At 51.6% G+C, this 25,513-nt stretch overlaps 1 protein-coding gene across 1 annotated transcript in view; it reads right to left on the minus strand.

Annotated features, from left to right (window-relative positions):
• NECTIN1 (nectin cell adhesion molecule 1) overlaps window positions 1-18,916 on the minus strand; it is a 157,442-nt gene extending 138,526 nt beyond the window's left edge. Inside the window, exon 1 of the mRNA XM_044439659.1 lies at window positions 18,711-18,916. Coding sequence (XP_044295594.1) covers window positions 18,711-18,792 — 82 coding nt within the window. The 5' untranslated portion in view covers window positions 18,793-18,916. The remainder of the gene's footprint in view (window positions 1-18,710) is intronic.
• Between the last annotated feature and the right edge of the window lie 6,597 nt (window positions 18,917-25,513).

Here is a 25,513-nt window from a genome sequence, read left to right on the forward strand (position 1 = left end):
GAACACCTGGCCTGCTATCCAGAAAGACCTGCTGCATGGGAGAGTATCCCTCCGCCCCGGCACCTGCGCCCACACCATGCTACGCAGCTCTGCCATACACCAGCCTTCCCCAGCCTGGTGGCCTTTGGACCCTGACTCCCAGAATTCCCACCCAGCAGGACCACTGACTGGGAATTATGGGTGTTGCAGTCCACACGTGTGCAGAAGACACCAGACTGGGGAAGGCTCCTGTACACCTTCCCCAATGTCAGCTTGGATACCCAAAGCAGAGGAGATGCACAATATTGACGAAAATTATCTCTTAGAGCAGTCCTGAGGGAAAGGAACTAAGCTCTGTCCACCTCCCTGACACCTGGACTCCACAGCGATCCTGATAAGCGCTCACGCGGCTCGTTCAGACACCTGGACAGGTGAGCTCCTGCCACTGAAAAGGATGCGGCTTTCAAGAGAGGCCATCCCGGGCATCGTGCCCAGGGTTACGGGATGGGAAATACGCAAGTTGCCCCGGTCTTGCCTTCCCTAGGTTGAGTGCCTGCATCTGGGGAATCAGGCTCCCGCTTGTGGAACGATCCAGAACAGAGAGCACGGAGCTGAGTTATGGAGCTGGGCGAGGGCACAGCATCCCTGGATGGCTTGTGTCCCTGGTGACCACCCATAAAAAACAAACCAGCCCCCATACTTTAAATAATTAGTGCGCCTGGACTGAGAAGCTGCCTCTAATTATTCAAAGGCCCCTGCAAATAAGAGGAATAAATTCTTGCGCAGTGCCAGGCTGGATGGGGGAGAGGAAGGTTCATTTTCCACATCACTTGAAAGCAACAATTATAAATCTCATGGAAAGATGCATCTCCCCGGGCTAGCAATATTTTTTAAACTCCCGGAAAGGAGGCAGAACGGTGAGGGGAACCATAAACACATTTCTCTCTTTTTTAGTATTTATACTGCAGGCTAGTGACGTTATTTTAAAATATAAAGCCTGTGTATCCCACTGTACTGAACATCCGGGGGCAGCCTTGGAAAAGGAGAAAGGCCCCCTGGGGGCATCCATCCCAGTTCCATGGAACAGCAAAAATTGGGGTTCTCTGGCAGTTTCTCCAGGACCCTTTCTCTGTGTCTCCCTTCTGGAAGCCCTTTATTTATTTATTGGATTTATATCCCATCTTCTTTCCTTCAAGGAACTCTAGGTGGCTTATAGAATTATCCTCCTCTTGCTCTGACACTTATCCTAACAACAACGTTGTAAGGTAGGCTGGGCTGAGAGTCTGTGACTGGCCCAAAGTCGGCCAGTTGACTCCATGGCTGAGGAGGGACTAGAACCCGGATCAACTGAGTCCCAGAACTGTGCTCTTAACCACCATGCCACACTGCCCCTCCACATCTTTACATCTTAAATATCCCTCCTCTGTATGCAAAGGTTCTAAGTTCAGTCCTTAGCATCTCCAACCTACCCACTAGGTGAGATGGTCAGCTGGTTCAAGCAAAGCCTCCTACGCTCCCGACTCATAAGAGGGCCAAGCCTCTGGTTCGAAACAGGGAGCAGCCTTGGCTCCCCCAACCAAGTCAGGTGCAGCACAGTTAATGCCTCTGGGTTAACCCAGTGCTTATGAAGCAGGGTGGGAGTTTCAAGTTGCACGGAGCAGGGTGGGATCTCCAGATGCTTGGACTCCAGTTCCCACAAGCCTGTGCCAGCATGATCAACAGGCAGGAGCCGAGGCCCCGGATGTCTGGAGATCGCCTTTCTGCCCTCCCCCAATGCAGAGCTTCTCCTCCAAGAAAAATGCTCTGTGTAACCTGCAAGCTTGCACCCTTCCACCAGCGGTATTTAGCTGGCCTGCATCTCTTGAACTGACCGGCACGACACTGTGCCCCCACTCCAAACCTGAGCTCCAGTGTGGTGTTGCACTGTGTCCCGGGGTGCCTGGCAGGCTCCTTGGGAGCTCACCCCCCCGGGAAGATCAGCAACCTCTGAAGCGGTTCCCAGAAAGAGAACCTGCTCACCACTGTGGCTCTCCTGCCACAAAGCTGCCACGAAACAGCCCTGGCCTTCGTCTAGGCTTGGCCAGCTGAATGAATGCTCCCGGACAAGCTTGTGAAAGAGCTGCCGAACTCGCCGGTTGTTGCAACGCCAGAAATTCATGACTGTGCAAATCCGCAGTGACTTCACTGCCGGAGCCGCCGTAACTCCCCTGTTTCCATACTTAGGGAGTGATTGTGCCAGGCACATAACACACAAGTTACCAGCTCCTGCAATAATCGATTGCATGAAATGTGCAGCTTCAGATTAGCACACTGCGAATTCTAAGGGAAGGTTTTGGCAACCTGTCTGAAATCAATCTGCAGTTGGCAGATTCCTTCAAAGCATGTTCAGACAAAGCAACAGTTAAAGGAAATGACTAATGTGGGAAAGCAAGCGGAGAAACTCAGTTTGCTTTTTTTTAAGCTTCTAGACCTTAAGTTTTGCTTTATAGGTTTGAGAAATCTCATCACTCCTCTTTGCTCTGCCCTTCAAGACTATGCTTTTCTGCCTGTTAGAAAGAAGCAAAGTAAAATAAAATTCTGAATATTATATGATGCAAGGGATTGTGAACCAGTATTAATGTTGTGAACCAGTTATCAATTCCAAGGAATGCATACAAAAATAAAATTAAGTATTCCACTAAAATATTACTGAACTGAACTCTAATGTTCAACCTCTCCCTTTATTCTGAGGTTTCATGAGGTATTTGGGCACGTCAATCTTTCCTCACTCTCTGAAGGGCTACTGATGTCATTTTAAAAATTAAAATAAAACCCACATTTTGTTATAATGTCAGTTCTGTGCCCAACAGGAATTTCTCTGCCTGACAGTGCAGGGGAAAAGAAGCCCCGACTTTAATGAAAGCAAATCCCCAACGATCCAAGACAGTGTGTTCCATTACTGAACCGAATTTGGAAATTTCTCCTAAAGTTTGTCCTCAGTTGACCTTCCTGTAATTTAAAGCCATGTTCTCTCCATTCTGTTCTCAGTAGATGCAGATACCGGTTGTTTCCCCTATTACTTTCAATCCATTTTTAAATATCTAAATGCTCACTAAGAGCCAATGAAGCAGGGCGGTTAAGAGAAAGATCTAGAAAGCTTGCAGTTCAAATTTCGCTCCTGCAGTGACCTCAGGTAAGCCACTCAGCTTACATTTACCCCACCCCAGGCAGTACAAAAATCTATTTACAGGAAGATAGACGTGAACTATAGATGTATTTCGCAAATGCACTCCATCAGCAACCAATAAGAAGAAACTTCCTTAGCACATTGGCATGACACATTCTAAAATGTAAGAAATACCAATGAAATCCCACCTCACGCTTCATTTCATAGAGTGACCCATGAAGTTTCATAAAAAGCAGGGCCTTCTCAGTGGCTGCCCCAGAACATGGAACACTCTTTTGTGACTTGTTCCTCTGGCATCAAAGAAGGAGGTTCAGAAAGACAATTCCTTTCCATTCTGATTTTGGACATGTTCCCTATGGCGTGTTTTTGCCAGGGGGACTTCTTTAGTTTTGATACTATATACATTAGAGATTAAACGCTTTAATCAGATTGCTCAGTGCACCCACTTCAGGAATGGCTTGGAAAGAAAGAAAGAAATGCATTTGAAATGGTGATATGTGAGCTGAAGCCCAGATCATCAGACAGACTAACAAGGCCCGGCCTGAAGTCAAGGATTTGCATGGAGCTGGGCTTCCCCCAAAAAGCGACCAGCTCAAGGTAATTTTGCTCAACCTGAGTCAAGGCTAAACCTGACAACTAGGACTCTTGGAGCCACAGAACCTCATGCAGGCACACATTACAAGAGACAAGGCTGGTGGGCATCAGAATATGAGCCATCTTTGTGCTTTGATTCGGGGAGCAAATTAATGTGAATTATGCAGTCCTCTGATTACCCCAGCAAGTTTTGAACAGGCCAGTGAAAAAGGAGACTTCTGCGAACCGCTGCTGTGACTTGCACTGCCAGTGGCTTGCCAAATGCAGCTGTGCCAGACAGAATCACGCACAGCCTTGAATCCCAATTCTGGCCCTGCTGTTCCTGACAAAGGAGTTTTGTACTTGAGGACATCACAGAGAGGTAGGGGCTCAATCGTCTGGTGGCATACCGGCTCCCTCTCTGCAAAGCCTTTTCCTGCATTCTGTTTCTTGGTCATGCTAGAGAGTGACGGTAAACTGGAAGTGTGCCGTGGAGCACTGAGAACATGCTTGTACAGAGAAACAGACTTCGCTGCTCTCTCAGCCCTCCAGCCCGGCAGTCTTCTGCCTTTCCATTCAGCCATGCCATCTGTGCCATCGTGTGCAGCATGAGAACAAGGGATTCCCAGCATCCCTGGGAGACTCTGGCTCACGCAACACAAACAGAGATCTAAAAGTCAGTAAAATCAATCCCTCAAGATCCCCGTGTGCTGCGATCATCTCCTCTGGAAAGAGACCAAGATAAGCTTGCCCCGTGACTCAGATCCTCATCTTTGGAACGGGAATGAAGGAGCACAGGCTTTCCAGCCACAGATGCACAGCTAGAAGGCACTGTCCCCTGGACCGCATTCCCCAACATCATGGCTTTTCTGCACGGCCTGCGCAGATACGCCAGCGCTGCCCTTGTCCGCAGTCCTGGCACATCCCTGCCGGATGCTGATGCGCTGCACCTGCTGCATCAGAGATGCAAGAGGTACAGATGTCCAAAACGGCCACATTTTCTGCGCTGGCTATAAATAACACGCAGCAGGACTGCTGCAAGGCTGGCACAGACCAAAGGAGGCATGCCGGCTTTCGGAGGGCAAAGCGAACATCTGTGCGGTGCGAGGAAGGCCAAAGCCATGGGAGGCCAAAATATGCATGCAGGAGGAAAAAGGAAAAGGCAAGAGGATGGCAAGTGCTGGCAAGAGCTCCAGCTGCAGGAAGTAAGAGAAGCAAGCCTGGGGAGCAGCGATGGGCCCAGCCCAAAGGAGCTCCCAGAATGCATCTGGAGAGGGACTCCAGAAACCAGCCAGGTAAGTTTCAATCACACGCATCATCAGTGGCTTATCAGAATCAGCCAGGATTTCCCCATGGCTGCCCCCCACCGCCCATAGCAGACACTTTTCGCAGAAGCACTAGAAACAGCCACACCCAGCGCTGCAGCAACGGCTGCAGGAAAGAGTCCAGGATCTGCCCTTGGAAATTAATACAGTGCATGAAAGTCCAACACCTGGTGTTGACATTTGCATGAAAAGGTTGACAAAGCCCAGCAAACATCATGCACATCCAACTGAGCATCGAGGGCCCTGGCTGAACCCCAGTCAAAAAATGGCCATAGGTGGCCTGGGAAAGGGGTTCTGTCCAGGGCTCAGCTGCCAACCAAGGCTAGGTGAGGGAGAAGCAACATAGTCCATGCGCCTGCAAAGAACTTGGCAGCCCAATTTCTGATTTCCCTTTGGGAATCTCTGCAACACCCCTGCCATCCGAGTCTTCCTTGCTACCCACAAATCCCACCCTCCTTCACCCAGGATTGTCAGAAGCTGCTGGGGCTCATCCAGCCCAGTTCTGTTCACATGGACTGGCAGCACTGGCTAGCCAGGGTTTCGGGCAGAATTTTTCCGGCCCTATCCGGAGACACAGGGGATCAAACCTGGGGACTTTGGCACACCAAACAGGTGTCCTTCCACTGGGCCACAGCTCCTCCATTTAGCCCCTCTGTGCTACCAAGGGCATCTTCTCCTAGCCCTGAAGGTGGTCCAGCCACTGCTGTGGAATCCCACACAGGTGCACAGGTGGTGCTGTCTTGCTCTGATCTTACTAACTCTCCCCGCCGGATACCTGGATCTCTGCTTTGGCACAGCGAGCAGAGGAGGAAACCTCCAAAGCGAGGGGCTGCGGTTTCATGCCCACTCTTTCGGGAAGGAGTTTGGCTTTGCAGATGGCTCCAGAAGGACTAGCGTGTCCCTCATTCTGGAAACAGCACAAAAGGTTAGTTTTGCACGGCTCAAGGACACCGGCAGCACTTTCGGCAGCTTATTATTGTTCTGTGTTGAGATTATGTATCTCTCTGGGAGTTCAGGGACTGGTGAAAGGTGCCACAAAGACGGGAAGTTGTAAAATCAGCAGGAGCTGCAGTGGGTGGGGAGGGCAGTAGGTTACCAACCGACCAGAAAAGAAGAAAGGCTCGCCGCTTCACCTCCCTGCTGCCTTTCAGGCCAGTTGCCAGAAAAGCAACGGGAAAGACAGTTAAGCACCCAGGCAGCAGAGAGATCCCTTCCTGGTGCTGCCGCTGGGACAGGATTCTGTCCCCCTGACTCCAGTGCAGCATTAGAACAGCATTTCTCAACCTGGCATCCCCCCTCAGGGGGAAGGGGATGATGGGAGTTGTGGTTCAAGTGGTCTGAGGGTGCTAGGTTGAGGAAGGTCATCCTGAAATATTTTTATTTCAAAGACTGGCAACTTCTGTAAATTGGATGTAGGTTCGTTTTCCCAGGTCTGGTGCCTTCCAGAAGCTTTGGATGCCAGCTCCCATCATCCCTGCCCATTGGCCATGCTGGTGGCCCAAAACGTCTAGGAGGCACCAGGTTGGGGAAGGCTGCTCCTGCTGTGATAGACTACAATTCCCAGCAGCCCTAGTCAACAGAGCTGATGGTCAGGGATGATGGGAGTCATTGCCCAAGTGGCTGGTGTAAGGGAACATTTAGTCCTGAATATTTTACTTATCCGTCTTGCACACAAGCTTGGGATTCCAACGAGGAGGATGGAAAGAGGAGAGAACTCCGCGGAGGGGAGGTCCACCCATCCCCACTGCTGGCAGTGCAATTTGTGCTGAAGACTCGGCCAGGAAACCAGGCTATCTGTACGAGTAAGTGTGTGTGGCCATCAAGAGTTTTGCTCCAGCCCGAGTTTTACCCCCCAGGAGGCTCCTTACTCTGTTCCAAGTCACTGTGGCCTGTATTGGGGAGACATGCTGGAGGAGATCCACCAGCCACTCACATCAGGGCCTGTCTCTCAATCCTGGAGATTCTACCCAAACCCTTCCAGCAGGAATCAGAACTTCTGGAGCAGCTGAGACAGGAGGCACCAAGGCTACCAGCTCTGAAAGGGTCACTTTGCAAACGCGGCAATGTCTTGGGGTGAGCTGGGGTCATGAGCAGGGCTCAGTGCGGACAGGGTCCAGCACCTCACTGCCCACGAATGGGGGGTGTCACTTGTGGGATCCCACATCCTTGGACACCAAAACACCTTGGAGGACCTCAAGTTGCCGCTGCATCTGGTATCCCTCTTGTTCCTGCTGCAGACCTAATGGACTGAGCCAGCCTGTTGGGGGAACCTGGCCAGCTGGTCCTGAAAGCCAATCCCAACCCACAAAGCCCTATAAAGCCACAGCCTCGGAACATGCCGCTCGGTCTGAGCAATGTGTCCCGTGTGTGTAGACGCTTCTGCTCTGAATCTTGAGCCCTGCCTGGTTTGGGCCGGGCATTGCTCCACCGGCTCTGGACGGCTGCCTTGCACCTCGACACGCACCATGCTCTGAACCCCACCAAAAATAACCTGAAGGCTATGCTGGAAAAGGGCTCCTTGATGCCTAGATGCACTTCGTACGTTCCCTCAGCTCCTCCTATTTTGATCCCGGGTGAGGCAAAACCCACGTCAGAGCCACTGCCTGGGTGGCGGCACTCAACGGCCACATTCCCAGGCTCTGCAAATCTCGGCTAATGTGGCTGCATAAGTGAGCAGTTTTCACTCCCCTATTATTTAATTAGAAAGTAGCACATCTCTTGCTGTGTTTCCGCCATTCCCCCTCGCTCTAATGGATCTTGTTTTGCCTCGTGCGGAATGGCAAACAGATGTAAAAATACACACGCGCGCGCACACAGCTCCCCATAAACAAATACCGGGAAGGGATGGAGCTGCAAGTCACCCGTGCCAGGTGTTGGGTGCCTGCAGAATGAGGAGAGGCATCCTTTGGATTTGGAAGAGGTGGAGATGCAGCAGACAGTAGACGCATCCTGCCCCCTGAGGCTCCTGGAGGCCAGTTCCTGAACTTGCCCCTCAAGGAAGGACCAGGTCGTGATCCCAAACAAAGCAAGCCCAAATCTCAGGCAGTCACGCCAACCCTTCTTCTTCGTTGCTCTTTCCCCCCACACAGTTAGCATTCACACTGCAAGCTCCTGCAGGGCAGGAAGCTGTTATTTGGCTCCATGAAACAGCTCCCATATTAAGGGGGATGTATCAATACACAAAGAAACGAGGGGTGGTAATTAAGGCTGTAAGGACCTCGTTTTCACAGGGGAAGACATCTGTCCAAATCTGCTGCACATGAAGATCCACAGAAATGACACCAAAAGTTGGAGAGGAAGTGCGGCCATTTCAAAAGCAGCGGGTGATTGCACTGATCTCTGTAGGAACCCCAGCTTCAAATTGTACTTGTGTGAGCAACAGAATGTGGTTTCTTATTAACTGGAGATGACAGTGTTGACTTTTCATTCTTGATTGTGCACTGTGTGGGCCAAATTGTCCTAAGCTGGGAGAGGGAAGGAAGCCAGTTGTGCCTGCTCAGAATCTCACTGGTGGGGTCGAGGTTCCAGGTTCATTCCCAAGCTCTATGCAACATCTCCTGGCTAAGGTGTAAAGAATATGATCTTCTCCATATAACCAAAAAACAAGGGGCATTTATTTAGTGTTCTATCAGAAAGACACAAAAGGGACAAAAATATAAATAAACCTCTGGCAAGAAGGTCAGAATTTGTAATGCTAAGTATGGAGGCAGATGTTTTGACACCAGACGTCCCAACAAGACTGTAGGTCAAGAGAACCATGTAGAAAAGTGTGCTACCTTAATAAGCACAGCCTGTGAGAAAGCGGGGATAAGGGTAACACACAATGTAAACAGATTTCCCTGCCAGAATTGGAAATACCCTTTTTTATATGTTTACTAAGGATGGCTCAAAATCTTGCAAGTATTTGCAACAGTCAAGTCAGTCAGAGCTAGGAGAAGGGGAAAAAGAGGAACCAAGGTCTTTAGGACTCCTGAGAGAAACATCAACAAACAACTAAAGGATACAAAAGGCAGAGGCTTTCTGAATTAGGTGAAATGTAAAAAGGGCTGGAAAAAGTGCTAAGAAAGTCAAGGTGAAGATATATGGGATTTTTCTTTAATGCAGTAGAATGATGAAGACTTGATTTTTGAAGGACTTTAGGGAAACTGGTTTCTCTGTGACTGTTTATGTTAGTCCAGCAAATCTGAGAACTCAAAGAAGATGCAGAGAAAGTTTGTAGAGCAGTTGAGATAAATGATTGAGGTTTGCAGTTTAACTTGGGCAAGTGTGAATCGGCTGCTGGAAGTGATTATGTCTGAAAAAAGGAAGGTTGGATGTTTATTCCAGCTAGGTGACTGGCCCAAGGTCAGCTGTTTTTGAGTGAACCTAGGAGTGGGCAAAGATACAAGATGTTCATGTATAATAGACAGCCTGAGCCCTGACAGGCTGGAACTCAACAGAGAAATGCGAAATTATTTGGAAAGACAGATTATAGAAAGTTAAACCAGACCCATCACTAAGTAGTCCCGGGGGTGGTGAAAGGGAGTTTCTGAAGCTCTGAACACAAGGACTTGCACCTTTCCTGCCAACATAGGGGGCTGCCTTTGAAAATTTGCAAGGCAAGGAATGGACTGCATCTCCTGTTCTTTCCCTTTGCTCATTAGTTTCCCTCTGTTGGACAGGGAGCTGTTTGCCTCCCTAGAATGTGGACCAGTTGCTGCCTGGACAACCTCAGGCTGGGACCAAGACCTCCTGGCATTGTGTGTGTCGGTGTCGATGCACGTCTCCCAGCCCTGGCTTTCGTCTGCACTCCCACGGCTTTGCATCTCATGCCTTCTTTGGGAAACCACCACCGTCAAATGTGCAAGCCTTCTTGGAGCAGTTCCAGTTTTCCTGCCTGTTCTTCTAGCATTCCACCTGGAGAAGAAGACCTCTCTCCTCCTTGCAGCAGGCCACAAGCAACATTTCCATCACTGCTCTCCGGGCAGGTCTGGATGCGCCGTTTCCCAGGCTCTGCATCCTCCCCTGGGCCCTTCCTATGTCATCTCTCTTCCTCTGGGTACCTTTTTGTCTGGCCTCTCCTCCTCCCGGGCCAAACCCACCCACGGCGGGCGGCACACCCATGCGGGGCAGAACACCTGATGACGACGCACCTCTTCCTGCCCCAGGATACAGCTGCTTCAACTGAAGCGCGGCCAGCCTCTGTCCCCGCCTGGCTCTCCCTGAGTGCCTCCTCTCGCTATCTAGGCTTGCGTGCCACACCCCATGGGGCACTCGCTGACTTATTCCATGGCCCCTGTTAAGCACGGTGCTGGGGGCGAGGGAAGGCGGGGGGCAGGAGGGGAGATGCAGACAGAGGGAGTTGAGGTGCCACCGGCTAGACCAGGCCTGGGAAAGCAGGTCAACTGGGAGCCAGCTCTTCTGGTTCTGGCTCTGGCCCTGGCTCTGACTCAGCTGGGGTGCAAGGAGTTGCCTGAAGGACCTTTCAGAGTGGATGAATGGCAGCATCAGAAATGAAATAAAATTCTCAGCACTGTGGCAAACCCCTTGGATGAGCGAGGCAGAACAAAGGCTGGAACGGACCTTCCTGGCTGCACCACCCACCTGCTCTTATCCCAGGGTTCCATGCCAAGGAAAGTCCTTCCTGGAATGGGCTGACCACACGCACCATCATGTCCGGCTGTGACCGCTTTCCTCCCAGGGAGGCTTGAGGGATGGAATTGGCTTTCAGGATGACAGACATATTTGGGTCACAAGGAACGTTTGCCACCCCAGCAGATCGAGGGAAGGGCTCCACTCCCTGGCAAAGCTCACCTGGGCTAATTTGTTCAAGATGAAAGGACCACTCTGCCAGAAAATTGGAACATTTTCCAATGGAAATAAAGTTAATTTGCATAGGTCCATTTGCAAGGGAAACAAATCAGTTAACAAGGGGGATTGTTCTGATGTCCTATAGCAAACAGGAGGGGGGATGACTTGTGACTCTCTTACGTTTATTCAAATGTCATTTTAATTGTTAATAGTATTTATTCATTTTATTCTTTGGCCAGGGCGACTTGACTTAATTTATATTGTTAATTTATATTACTTTAAGGAACTTTATTTATGGATGTGAGCTGCCCTGAGGCTTCGGTGAATGGGGCAGCATAGAAGTCTCCTAAATAAATAATAAATAAATAAGCTCCATCATCCTCACTTGCTATGCTGGCTGCAGATGGAGTGACTTGTAGACCAAAGTCAAACTACCCTCCTTTGCCTTAGAGTGATCTGTTTATTTTACAAGCAGTTAGTAAACAAGGAAGTGAAAAAGCACCCTATGCTATTTTTTGTCCCAATACACCACAAGAACATGACTTGAAATATTTGAGTACAAAAATTAAAGCAGACTTAACGTGATGTAAATGTTAGATTATGCAGAATTTTTAATTGGCATACTTCTGCACCTCTAAGGCAATAGCAAGCTCTTGGCTCACATTGTTTAAATGTAGAGGAACCCTCCCTTGAAAGTATTGTGTCCTATTGACACACTGATTAATTTTAGCAGCCCAGAAAATGAGTATGAGAGGCTGACAGCCGCTCAGATACTTCCATAGAGCTCGGTTCCTTTCTACTGTGGTTGTTGGTTGCCTTCAGTTTCATCGTCACTATTTATGAGCTCCATTTCAGCCAGGAGGTGGATGTGTTTCAATGACATATAAGTATGCTCTCACATATTCCCAAGGGAGAATCATCTGAAAGACATTAATTACAACTCTGAAATGGACAGGCTGCCTAATATTGCCTTTTACCACTGGGTGGAAGAAATAGAGAAGACACCTGGAAAATAAAGTCCTGGGGAAGAGATTCTGCCCCACATGACTGTGCATCAACATGAGGCGGCCACAAGCTTGGGTTTGCTGCTGCTCAAACCTTGTCTCTCCAATGTATCCAAAACACTTCTGCCTTATTTTAACTCTTCATTGGCCGGAGTAGAGCAACAGCTACTTGTTCAGCCTGTGCTGATATTTGTCCTCACTCAAGCTCAATCGTTTTTACCCCGGGAAACATCATGCATGGCAAATTCCGTGAGAAACAGGTCATACCTGCATTCCATGTTATGCCATAAACACACTGAGTGACATCCCATAAACATCAGTTGTTTCCTTCCACATGCACAAGGTCGGAAAGCAGATGGCGAGCACCACACCAGATGGGTCAGGCTACAAATCCCAGAATCTTCCAGCCAGCCAGCCTGGAAGATTCTAGGAAGTGTAGGCCAACCCCTTAGAGGGCACCAGGTTGGGCAAGGCTGTTCTGCACTGAGCAAGCCCTTCCGGATGCCCTTCCTCTCAAAGAGGTCCTGCACATCTCCCACAGAACCCAAGCACCTTGCAAAGGTTTCTGGGAGACTGAGCTGGGGAGTGTTCTCCTTCGTATGGAGCAACGGCCAACCCGGCAGGCTTCCCTGTGGCATCTCTCCTCCCTAAATAGAGAATCAGACCTCACAACCTCGGCTCCGTCTTGCAAGTGTGTGTTGCTAGTCGGGATAGTAGCTAGTGGGCAAGCTGTCTTCTGGACCGATGAGCCACCATCGCCCACCTGGCAACCACCTAACACATTTTCCAGAAGCCCACCTGAATACAGTTCAAGGCTCTTCACCCAGTGAACTGCCTGCTTCACCCAGTTCATCCATGCCATTCTCCCCAGGAGAACACAGAAGCTTTTTGGACAAAGATGCAGCACCGGCCAGCCTACTGAGCCCAGGGCCGCCTATCCTGGCAGGCAGCTCTTTCCCAGCATCTCAGGCCCACGTGGGTCCCTTGCCCAGATCCTTCAAGCAGCGACGCTGGGGAATGAACTGGGGGCTGTTCATGGCCTCCCCTACGCAGCCCTCCAACGAGCTAACGCTGCTGCTTGGGCAAAAGATGCTGGTGTCAGGTTGTGGGGAGGACATCCGCCACAAAGATGAGGGCTTTGCTGCCTTTCCCACTCACACCGCATGATCTCCCTCTCCAGCCCTCCAACCACCCCCTTCGAGTTCCTCCCTACAAGCCGCTTCTCCCAACAACACTTTGCTAACCCACCACGGCCCCACCAACCACACGCTCCTCCTCCTTCGCTCTTGCTCCCTGGGCTTGATACACCTTGACCAGCCTCTCTGCTCTCACCTGGCCACTGGCCTACCTGCCTTGGCCAATGAAGTGCCCAGAAAGGTGTCTTGTGTTTGTTGCAGTAATTTGATGGAGACGCAAGGAAGCCTTTTGCAGTATGGGTGCCACCACCATCTTGGACCCACAGCTCTGGAGGTTGGACCCTGATTGTGAGCCATGGCCTTCGCTTAATGTTTCTCCCCAATCGCCCTGGCCACATCTCTCTCCTTCTCTGGCCCACACTAGCTCCTCCTCTGTCAACATTTAGATTGCAGCCTCCTTGGGGCAAGGACTGCCTTCTGCTCATCCTCTGAGACCCTGAACAAATCCTTTTAATCCTGCAGCCTAGTGATGAAAGCTCTCAGACAAGAACATGCCTCTCTGTCATCTCAACGTCGGGAGTGGTTTGACCTCCCCATCCTATTAAGCCAGGGCCTAATTGGATATGAGGATCAGCCCTTCAACCTGTTTTAGCTTCCTTAGCTAAGCCCTGGGACCCAGGAAGTAATTGTAATAAGCATGTGCCCCTGAGCGTGTGCAAAGTGCCTTTCCCATAGTAACTGCCAATCAAAGCCAGTTGGCATGCTGAAAATTACAGGCTGTAGCTTTGAGGCAGGGTTGAACCATAGCAGCTCCACATTTCTTTCTCAGACGCTCAAAAATTAAACACCTCTTACCATTATTCATGGTTTTCCAGAGACTTAAAAGAGCGTGCGTATTTAGACTCATGGCCCAGCCTTTTCCTAAGGTTCCCAAGGGGTGACCCTTGTCCCTGTGCCATGCACAGCAGCATCGAAACAGCAAACAGGTTGCGAGCCTCCTGATCTGCCCCATGTTGGCCGATAGAGAAACTGAGGCAGAGATTATCTTTCTCCCACTCTGCCGCTTCATGGTGGAGCTGGAAGCCAAACTCCACAGTTTCATGCGCAACGCAGAGAGAGCCCCGTTCCCTTGCTCAGCACACCCTATGCTCAAGCCTCAAGCATGGAGGAGACGAATCAATCCAACTCCACAAGGAAGGCGAGGAAAATCAAGATCCATGTCCCTCTGAGAAGTCATGGCACAAATGTTCTTATGGCAGACGGGAGGCCTTGGCCAGACCAGGGCCTTGGATGCTCCAAATGACACCATCCCCACATCAGCTCTTGTCTGGAGGCCCTTCCTGAGCAGGAATTTGCGCATGGAAACCTGGTATCCCAGCAATCGGAGGTGACAGAGGAGGTGACCTGGGAATGGGCAGCCCCACTTCAGAGTCACCATCCACTGTGAAGCAGACTCTGTGAGGCTCCTCCCCTCTCTGGGCCTCATATCGCACCCATTTCCATGACAGGCAAATAATTGCTTCTTTTTTTAAAAAGCCACTAAGGGTGCAATCCTATCCAAGCTTAGACAGAAAATAGTCCCGTGGCTTCTTTCTGTCTAAACATGCATAGCGTTGCAGCTAAAGGTGGCATCCAGCACTCCTGAGGTGCCTGTCGTTTTGTCCTTCCAGATTCCACCGAGTGATGCACCACCACCGCCTTTGCATCTTGAGCCACCCAAGCCGGATACATCTTGCTATAGACTTGGCAAAGGAAAGTACGCAGCTTGCATCACAGACTGCAGGAAGCATATGCATTATGGGTTGTTGAGCTGATGGTACTAAAACCGAATATGTGAACCAGAGGTGGGGCCTTTGTTGTTTTTTAAGGAGATCTGTTATCACTTTTATGGCAATATATCCCTTTTTATCTGTATGTAAGAAAAAGCAAACACTGTAACAAGGAGAGGCAAGCAAACCGACGAAGCGGACAGTGTAATAAAGACATATATATCCGCATTGAAGTGCTGTACATTAACTATGTACGAGGGAATGCAGAGGAAAAATCTCACAAACCGCCTGTTGATTCTGTTGCAGCCTGACCCCACAACAGAACAGCTCTGTTCTCTCCAAGAAATTCTGCTGGGGGGCGGGGAGATGGGGTGAGGAGAAAGAGGGTTTTTGACCTGGGAAGCAGGATGAATCCATGTGGAATGCCCCACTTCTTGTTTCCTCCTGCTGATCAGCAGATTCCCAGACTTCAGGATTCACAACATGCACACAAACATAGCTGTCCTCTCCCAACTACCATCATGCCTTTCCTGTTAAGCAATGGAACTCATCGCTGCAGGATGCTACTCAAGCAAAGTCTTCTTTTGCCAGAGTTGTTACTAAAGCCTTCTTTGACATAAAAGTGGTTTGGGTCTTGGGTTTTTTTTCCCCTTGAGAGTGTGAGAGGGAAGGGAATTCATTAAGAAATACAGCAGTGAGCCCAGGAAATTCATGCTCTGGATTTGAACAGACCCTCAGCTCCTAAATGAAGTCAATAGGAGTGGAGTTAATTACCCTGCTCCCGTGAGCAGATGTGGTCTTAACTAGCAATGTAAGCTGAACTCCCAAAGGAGGGAACATGGCTCTCTCTGTCACCTGAGAACATGGTGGCTGACATGTGCTGAATCACACAACAGAATGAATGTCTCAATCACATGAGGCGCCCACCCTGCTGAAGCTCAGGAAGCCTGGGGCTGGCCTGAGCCTGGAGGGGAGACCCCCTGGGAACCTCAGGTAGCCACCTTGAGTTCTACAATGGGAGAAAGGCAGAATATGAATGGAATGAATGAATGGGCACCATGCTGTGACTAGAAGCCTTTGGCAGAACCCCTCTACCTGCACGCAGAAGTAGAAGGAAGGCTACAGAAGTGTGACTACAATTGTTCACTATTCTTCTTTGCAGTCTCTCCCTGGCTTCCCTCTTTCTTCAGCTTTCCCCCCTAAGCATGGAGAATGTAAGCTCCTTGGGGCAGGGGCTTTCCCTCTTTTACATATAACTTAAACCACCATGTATGTAGTTGTTGCATAAACGCAGAGCAGAGATTTGGGCCAAAGGCAAGGAACATGGCAAATGCCCCACTCGGAGCTAACTGCTTTGCTCCCTCTACATTCTCAGAACACACATCGCAACTCTCACATTTCAAAATTCCATGCTCAGTTGTGTGAAAATCTAGTTAAAAACCCCTCAGATTGGATATGCGCCTTTCAAATTCCAAGCGATGTTCTTATTCCAGCCATCTCGTTCAGCGATTGGTGAACCTGTGTATTATGTCAGCTCTCAGATTTCAGTGACAAATCTTGAGTGTTGGAAGCAAAAAGCCAAAGCCTTTGGAACACAAATATCACATTCTTTCTGCTCTTAAAACACATGATATTCCCAGAAAGAAAGCTTGCATAATATGCTTCTTTTTTTTCCGCCCTGGAATGGCAAAGAAAGACAGACCTCAGTGACGAGTGCGTGTGTGTTAAGTACATGACTACCTACCTAGTGAAGCAGGGGTGGAGACCAGGAGCCCTCCAGATGCTGCTGGACTTCAATACCCATAAGCCCCAACTGAGCAGAGCTGATGGGAGTTGTAGTCCAACTGCCTTTGGAGAAAGGGCTGCTCAGTCCTCACCCTTACAGTAAAGGAACACATATGGAAAGTGAATGCCTGCTTGGATTGTGATTTCATAGAGTAAATCTCATTCATTTAAGCTTATGGAAGAAAAATGGGGAGACCCGAAGTACTTGGCTCCCCCACAATACTGATGGTGTTTCTTCTGCCATCAGGCCTCCCTTTTCTGAGGCTTAAAGTTCCCCATATCCTCAGCTCCATGTACCCATGTCCTGAAAATCTAGTCCTCCCCTCCAGTTTTGGGATGATCGTGTCACAGTGTGATGCTGGGGCTGGGCTACGAAGCACAGCTCTTGACCCAGCTCCCTTCGTGCCACGATCCTGCCACTGGGCTGACGAGAGCACCAGGGGCCAGTGACACGGTTCGGGTGAAAATCCTCTGGGGAAGGAGTCCCAAGGCGATGGGGCTGCTTCCTATCCATCCACGGCACTGCTCATTCAGAGAACCTTCTCTGAGATCCTGCAGCCACCTCACCTGGGCTCAGGTGAGAAAGCACCCCCTCCACACATTCACTTCTGCAGGCATCCTTCTCTCCTGCCGCCTGCTCAAATGACCCCGGGGCACCAGCTCTGGCCCCTCCCCTGGCAGCAAAAGCCCTGCATTCCCCCCCCCCCCCGCCCGCCCTGCCCAACCCCCTGGCCCGCAGGCCTCATTCAGCCGGCCCCCTGCTGCTGTGTCAGCGGCATCGCCACCTCCCCAGAGAGCCCGGGCAGGGTGCTTCTTCGCACGCTGCCCCTCCGGAGGGCAATGCAAGGCTAGCAGCGCCCGGTCTGGGGAAGGAGCAGCAAGCACATCCCGCGAGCCCCGACCGGCCCAGCTGCTTGCTAAAGGGACTCCCGTACAAGCTTTCTCTCCAGATGCCGCTGACGCTATGAGTCACACGCACAATGACACACGGCGAAGCCCAGCTCTCTGCCACCGCTGGGACTCCGAGCCATCAGCTGTCTCCGGCAGCTGCCTCCTTCCCGTGCATCCCCCTTTCTGTCCGCTGCAGAGTTTGCTCACCAAAAAACAACCCCTCCCACTGCAGCACACACGGTGCCTTCATGGCAGATCGCGGGGGGCAACAGCGACCCACGGACACGCACACCCGACAAGCACGTCCGGGTGGCCCGGCAGCCACAGTCCGAAGAACTATCTCCTAGCAAGACGCACAGATCCTCCCTGTAAGCACACTCACACAACACACGCACACACCCCGGCTTGCTCCGGCCTCTGGCAGGCATCTCCAGCGACACCACCAACACCACAGGTGTGGGCTGCCCCTTTCCCCATCCCCCTGCTCCCCCAGCCCTCTCCATCATCCCCACGGACAGGACAGCCCTTCCTTCCGTCTCCTTGCCACTCTGCTGGCCTGTGCCTGGATCAACCCATGGCCAGACAAAAGCACGAGGCAGAAATCTGGGCTGAGAAGGGCTGGCGAGGTGGGTGAGCAACCCAGCTGGGTGCACACGGACGATCTAGAGAAGGGACCCCCCCCCCCCCGCCAAAGGCTGCACCTCCTCCCGTTCTCAGAACGTCAAGTAGAGCAAAGCAGCGGGGCGGGGGGGGTACTGAAGCTGGGGGAACGGGAAGGAACAGTTTGCCTGCCACGCGCCTGCTGGGAGCAGGGCATGTGCCCAAGGAAGAAGGGTGGCCACGGCCCGAAAGACCTCGCGTGGTATCCCTGCCACCTGGCTGCACAGGGTGCAGGCACGGGCAAGAGATCCTCGGTACTGTGATCCGACCGCGTCTGCCTCTGCGCATCCTTACGCAGAGATCGCGGGCAGGACTTCGGGAGGGCAAGACCGAATTTCAAAAGGCAGGAATCTGGGACCTGCCGGCTGGATCGCGGGGAGGGGGTGCGCCCGTGATCCTCTCCAGCTCCTTGCCCCAACACCGCCGAGGAGTCGGAGCTTCCCAGGCAGGCGCCAAGCCCAGCAAAGCTTCTCCAGTTCATTGTCACAACTTCCTCCACTCCTCAGCCCCGTAACAGAGACAGACAGAGACCATCTCACTCGCGCTGGACTCCGCCAGGACCTGGCAAGCAGAGAGAGACACAGACACGAGAGCAGAGAGAAAGAGGGTGCTGCGTTCAGACGCTCGCTCACCTGGGAAGTAGGAAAGCGTCACCAGGCAAGCTCCTGTAGTCCACCAGCCCCCAAACCGGCCCTTGTGCAGTTTCCCAGCCATTGGAGAGAGTTCCTTAGGCCGTCGGGATGGTGGGGTGCCAATTCAAACGGACGAAGCAACACCTAAGGGGCGGGTCGATAAGCGAAGAATGCTCCCGAGAAACTGGCAACAGCATCAACTGGATCCACTCCAAAAGGCTCCGTTAAAACAAGCGAGAAACGAGGGGACCCAAAAAGGGAAAAATCAAAACGCGGGAGGGATGGAATATCCACCGGAGGAAATCAAATCATGCGGCCGCCCCAAGTCAGTGCCGAGCGCGCTCGAAGCTCCCGTTCTCCCGGGGAGGAGAAACTAGTCAGGAGAGGGTGGGCTGCGGGCGACCGTGGCGACCCCGCTCCTGGCCAATCGCTCTCTTCCAAGCGGCTCGCTGCGCGTCCTGTCGGCGGCCAGCTGTTTCCTTCCAAGCCAGCGCGGTCTCCTCCGGGATCGGAGGCGAAGCTGCCCGAACGAGCGCGGCGGACACAGGGAAGGCGGCGGCGGCGGCGCCCTCCTCCGGGACTGCTTAGACCGGGTCCTCTCGGCAAGTCATCTCCCCGGGCGCGCGCGCTGCGCTCCGGACGCCTCTCGCGCGGCAGACGCGATCGCGGATCTGGGGTCCCCTCCAAAGCGGGTGCGTGGGCGAATCGGGGTCTTCCTTGCTTGCTTCCTTTCTCCCCCGCTGCCGCCCTCTCCTTCCTCCCCGCGCTTTCTTCCCCTGCTGTCCTTTCTCTCCCCGGCCACCGATCCCGGCTCCTCGGAGGGTTGGGTTCTTTTCTTTGCAAAGACAGAGCGAGCGAGCGAGCGAGCGGGAGAGCGGGTGCCCCGCGCACGCTACTGCCCCCTCCCCCGGGCGATCAGAGGGCCTCGGCTCAGTGCCCCATGCCTCGGTCCCGGCGAGCGGCGAGCCCCGCAGCAGGCGGGAGGCGGCGGCGGCACCGGCGGACGCTCGCGAGACGGGCTGGGGAGAGCACTCCCCGGCGGCGGGAGCTGCGCGGCGGCGGCGGCGGCGGCGGCGGCGGCGGGAGGGCAGCGACTCCTCGCTCCAACATCAGCACCGGCGAGAGGACACCTCCCTTCCCCGCACTGCCGCCTCGGCTCGCTCCGGGCTGGAACGGCGTGGCCAGCCGGAGAACGAACCAGGGCGCGCGGGAGGGGCGGCGCATCGGCGCGCCCGCGCGCGCGCACAAACAGACGCGCACATAAACAACGCCTTGAGCGCGCGCTCGGACGGGTGCGCGCCAGCGCGCGCCTCCGGGGCTGGCTCCTTGGCCCCGCCCCGCGCGCGTGACGTCAGGGCATGCAAAAGAGGGGGCGGGTGGCCTTTAACCCTCCCCTTGTCGAAAGAGGGGCGTGCGCCATGCTGCGCGCTCTGCTTCCCGGGCAGGGAGGGATCGATCTTTCCTTTTTCCCTTCCAGGGGTGGGCAATTTGTGTCCTTCCCATTTTTTTAGTGGCCTGCAATTCCCATCAGCCCTAGCCAGTACAGCCAGATGTGAGGGATGATGGGAGTTGTAGGACGAAAAAAAATCTGAAATCCTACAAGTTGCCCGTCGCTGCTTTCACTGGTTTCCTTTCTTCTTCATTTCTCCGTCTCCCGATTCCTTCATTTATCCCTCCTTCGTTTTGTTTAATTCCTCTCTCCCTTCATGACTTTTTAAGTCGCCTTTTCTGTTCCTGCCCCGTTTAGCCCTGCTGTGAGTAAAAGACGGACTCCTTTTTAAGTAGACAAACGGCCTACAATTCCCAGCGTGCCCAGATGAGGCATGCCGGGTGTTGTAGGCCGTTTTTCCATCTGAACTTGCACGGGATTGTGTTCTCAACTAGTGTAACTTAAGTCTATGTATCTTCCCCGCTGTTAACCCCCGCCCCGCGTAGTTTCCATCCTGGGGGATGTAAATTGTAATGTTACATCGTAAGCTTCCAAGCGCGCCCCTCGCCATGTAATACCCAGCCATAACGGTGGTACAGCTCAGCTCTGAGCGTGAGTTTAAGACTCCGCAGCTGCGCAAGCATCCCCTGGCCCAGCCGCATGGAGCTCAGTGGGGCTCCCTTTCGAACACACAGGCGCAGGGGTGCGTTGCTCCTTTCCCGTGGGAATCGGTGGCCTCGCGAAGCACTTCCTAGGAGCCTCCGACGCTGCCTTAGCCTGGGTCAGCTCTCTGGGCAATGGCTCCCAGGATTTTGCCTGCCCTACCTGGCGATGCGGCAGGGGATTGAACCTGGGCATTCCGCATTCAGGTGCTCAGGTGTTTGCAGCCCTTCCCACCACTTCCTTTGCATGGCTCCCTCTTTCCTTCGGACTTGTGAGAAGCAGGAAGATTCGGCAGGGTTCGAACTAGCTAGAGCAATCTGTGGTGCGCTAGAGGCCACCTTCTGCAGCAAAACCTGCTTCGCGCATGGTTGCTGGCCATACCGCCAGGGGCAGCATCAAGGAAAGGCACTGGGCCCTCCAAGGGTGCCCACCCTACAGGGCGTCCTGGCAAGCACCCCCTGGAGCTGCTCCTGCTGCCTCCTGCCCTGTGCTCTGGCCAGGCATCGCTGCTGGTGAGAAGGTCATCGGCGAGCGATGCAAAGGAGGAGATGTTGGGGATCACCCCCCAGGCCAGAGACCCATGTCTTTCATTTGGGGCATCGAATCTGTAGCAGGTCTCATACTCCTTGACTTGGCCAGGCACTTGCCGACGAATGCGCTTTCATCTGATCCTCTGGGATGAGCTGGCTTTGTGCCCGCATGTGCTTCACCCCCTGCTGCCCCCACCCCAGTCTTCCTGCCTGAGAGTTTTTCGGATATCCAATGCCCTCCTCTCCCAATCTCATTCATCAGCCTTTACAAATAGGGGTGTCCTTAGGAGGCAGGGCCTTTGAGACACACACACATACACAGGGCTCATGCAAATTGGCTCATGCAAATGCGTGCTCCCCCCATCTGCTTGGTGCCTAGCCCCTCCCCTAGGGTCCACTGAGCTTGTCCTCCCAAGGGCTTCAAAACACCTGGAGCCAGCTCTGAAAAATATAATTACCGCTGATTGTGATTCCCACATTTCCTTCACTTCTGACCTCACTGTTTAGAATTCTCTGCCACCACCCAACTATTTGCCTGCATGGCTGAAACCCAGAACAATGCTTCCAATCTGAGCTCTGAAGGAGGGGAGCCGAGGACGTCTGCGTACGTTTTGAACATAATGAAACAGCTAGCTTTTAATGGGCCACAGGACTCTCGGTTGTCTATGCAACAGAATTGTTCCTTTTTTCTGGAATACGTCCATGAGAGTTTTCGTTCTGTGCACCACCTTGCCAGTGCCCTATTTCCTCCTTCAAATACACGGAGGCAGGTGTGCTGAGGTGGGAAATGACACATATTTTCAGAATTGCTTTGGCTGCCTCTTGTGGAAGATGGGGCATGGCCAAACCTGAGTGGAGCTGTGTGAAATGGGTGTGATGCAAAGAGGAGCCATCAGGCTGAGGCCCTTGGGGGATTTGGTGGGAGAAAGCGGCAGGGGACCAGAGCTGGTGGTAGGAAGAGTGGGTCCCTTTTCACAGGCAGTGTCTTTAGGAGACAGTCCTTTGCAGACACACACAGAAAGATGTGCATCTCCCCCCCACCCCCCACCCCAACCCCGTGAACCTTAGTCCTGACACTTTTTGGGATCTAGCAGCATCCCTGGTGGGGGACTTGCTTCTAAGTGTACTTTCTCCCTTCTAAGTTTACATGGCTTGGAACAGGATTGGTTTCCCCATGCTAGAACATACATGAGTATTTCCCTTTCTCAATTCTACCAGGGACTTCTGAAGCCCAAGGAAGCAAGACATTGCCAGTGCTCTCTGGTTTGCTTCTTTTCCCTCTGGTTGCAAATGTGGCCCAGCCTGGAGTTTTCTTCCTTCTAAACCCCCTAAAACTCAGTCTCTGATCTGCACCAACCTGGGCAATGGCAGCGCAACAGGAAGAAGTACAGCATAGCCGTTCTCGCCACACCAGCTAGAATGGCAGGTTGATTTCAAGCATCATTAGAAGCGGCCCAGGAAGAAATCAATGACTGGCAAACGAGAAAAGAGAGAATCAGACAGGGAGGATGTTGTGCACAATGGAGAATAGACAAGAGGGGATTAAAAAAGAAAAAACCTATAAAAAGATGCCTTCCAGTGTCCTTGGAAAGCTGTGCTTTCTTTATCTTGTCAGTGGTTCATTTCTACACACGCAAAGGAAATGGAAAGACATCTGATTAGGTCAGGTCTGTCTATTCGGCCCCTAGAAGGAGGTAACAGGGGTGCACGGCACTGCTTCTCGTTATTAATGGGAAACATCCTTTTTGCATTTTTAAAGGTGTTGTTATTGTTTTCTAACTTCCTTCAGACAGAAAGCTAACACATCAGGGATCACACCCTAGCTCTCTCCTTGTGGTAGTTTTCTGCCTGCAGGAAGGGTTTCTGCTTTTTTAAATGCAAGTGACCCATTTTTTATTATTATTATTATTATTATTATTATTATTATTATTATTATTATTATTATAACATTTCTATGCCGCCCCTTAATGTTATCTCCCCATGTAATTGAGCGCATTTGCTTTCCTCAAATAATCTGGCAAACATGGTGTTTGATAAATCAGTGCTGAGGGGCAGCTTTGGCAAAGGCTCTGAAGTCAGAAGAGACCCTGAGTTCAGGTGTGTAGTTCTACATGTCACAGGTACAGTGCCAGACTGAAATTTCCGAGAGTTTGCACAGTCCAGCAGTGGGATTAACTCTCGGGTTGTCTGCATGTTGCACTTTGTGCATTACACACATTGAGGGAACAGGCCTTATCTGAAGCACTGGACATTATGCTCAACCAGCCCTGTGGTTTCTGAGATTTCTGGCGCATAATGTCAAGCATAACTTCCCAGTCATGATTCATGAGGACTAGAAACTTGCTCAGTGCATTTTTGAAAAATGAAATCCACAGTTTTCAAGATCATGATGTGTACCACCCAATAGAAAATGTTAAAAACACGATATAAAGCGTAATATAAAAACATTGCCTCCAAAAACGGTTCATCAACAGTAGAAATTCCAGGTGGAGTTAAAACCTTATTGTATGTTCTCACATGCCTGGGAGTGGAGGAGAGCCTTAACACGGCACTACAAGGATGACCGTGTGGGTGGCCAGCAGACCATGCTGGGATGAGTGTTCCAGCACTGGGGGGCACTGAGAAAGTCCTCCCCCGCGTTGCCGTTCTCCGCACCTCTCTTGAACGAGGCGCTTGGCTGGAGGGTCTCGTGAAGGCCCTAGGGCGCAGATAGGAGGAATTAATCCTTGTGTCCATTATCACACCGCTATTCATCCACGACGTTGCACTGCGAGCAAGTCTTACATTAGTATGTGTTCACCGTGACAAAGAAGGCCAGAAAATAATGGGCCAAAGGTGGTTTCAGCTTGAACTTTCTAGCGGTATTGTATTCGTGGTGGAGGCCTTGTGGCAGGACGGACCACAGAAAGGCATTGCAGTGCAAGAACGGATTGCTGCCTGGGCCAGGTTGTCATCCTGCACACGTGGTTCTCATGGCCCATTAAGCGAACCAGTCACTGCCTAGCGCAATCTTCTCCTACCTGGCACTTTCCAGATGGCTAAGCAGGATGGGAGTTGTAGTCCAGCACACTTGGAGGACACCAGCTTAGGGAAGACTGGCCTGTTCTTCTCTGGGATCTTGGGCTAATCCAGGAAGTCATTCCATACATTCTTAAGCAAGATGGCAGGCTCAGAATTACTTAGCACAGATTGGCTAAGAAAACAAAATCTGTTTTGCTTTGTTTTATTTTATTTTGGGACCTCTAGGACTTTGGTTCCACTTGCGCAAACACACATTAGCCCTAAAGCACATTCATGAAATGCAAATTTGGGCAGAGCTCCAAGCCCTGAAAGTAAATAACCAGATCCATAGAATCTGCAGATCAGATGAACAGAAACCCAAGCTCATTCAAATCCATTAGCAAAGTCCAGGAAAAGGCTAACTAGAAGGCCAAAGAAAGGGTTAACAAAATAAGTTAAGACTGAACAGAGAAAACATTCAGAAATGTTTAAGTGGTTGCTGTGACCAGTAAGTTGTGAAGCTTGTTGATAGCAGATGGTTGTCAAGAAAATGTAAATTTCAATTGTGTTTCAAAGTAACCATGTACATGCAACAAAGCGCAAGCTTTGTCATCATAAGCAGCAAAACAAATAATTCGCATCTGCAGCTACTGTTAACCAGTCAGGGTAAAGAAGACATGCCAAAGAGAGTTGGATCGCAATTGTTCTTTGTTACCACCTCCAAATGCTGTTAAGCTCTCGCATGCAAGACAAGAAAGCAGTATTTTTGTGTGACAAGTACTTTTGTTTGCAATGCCAGCCTCCCCCTGGGTCTGAGCCTGGAAGTCCTAGCACACAGATTTCTCCGACATCCCTAGGCATGAGTGCAACCTCCACCCATGTTTCCCAGCAGCTGGCATCCACTGTCACTGGAGGTACCATGCTATCATCAGGAACAGTAGCCATGGATAACCTTCTCCACGGATTTCTCGAATCACCTTTCAGTGCCATGAATTGGTGTCCATCTTGTGGCAGTGAGTTCCATAGCTGAACGATGTGCTGTGTGGAGAATTCCTTCTTGGTGGAACAAACAGCTTCATGGGTTGGGTTCGGGACTCATGGGAGAGGGGGCAAAATGTTTCCCTCACTCATCGTATGGGTGCCTTTGCAAAAGCATAGAGCTACCTCTGATTACAAATTCC

Source organism: Varanus komodoensis, unplaced genomic scaffold (genome assembly GCF_004798865.1).
Source record: "Varanus komodoensis strain SLA01 unplaced genomic scaffold, ASM479886v1 scaffold35, whole genome shotgun sequence".
NCBI classification, from domain to species: domain Eukaryota; kingdom Metazoa; phylum Chordata; class Lepidosauria; order Squamata; family Varanidae; genus Varanus; species Varanus komodoensis.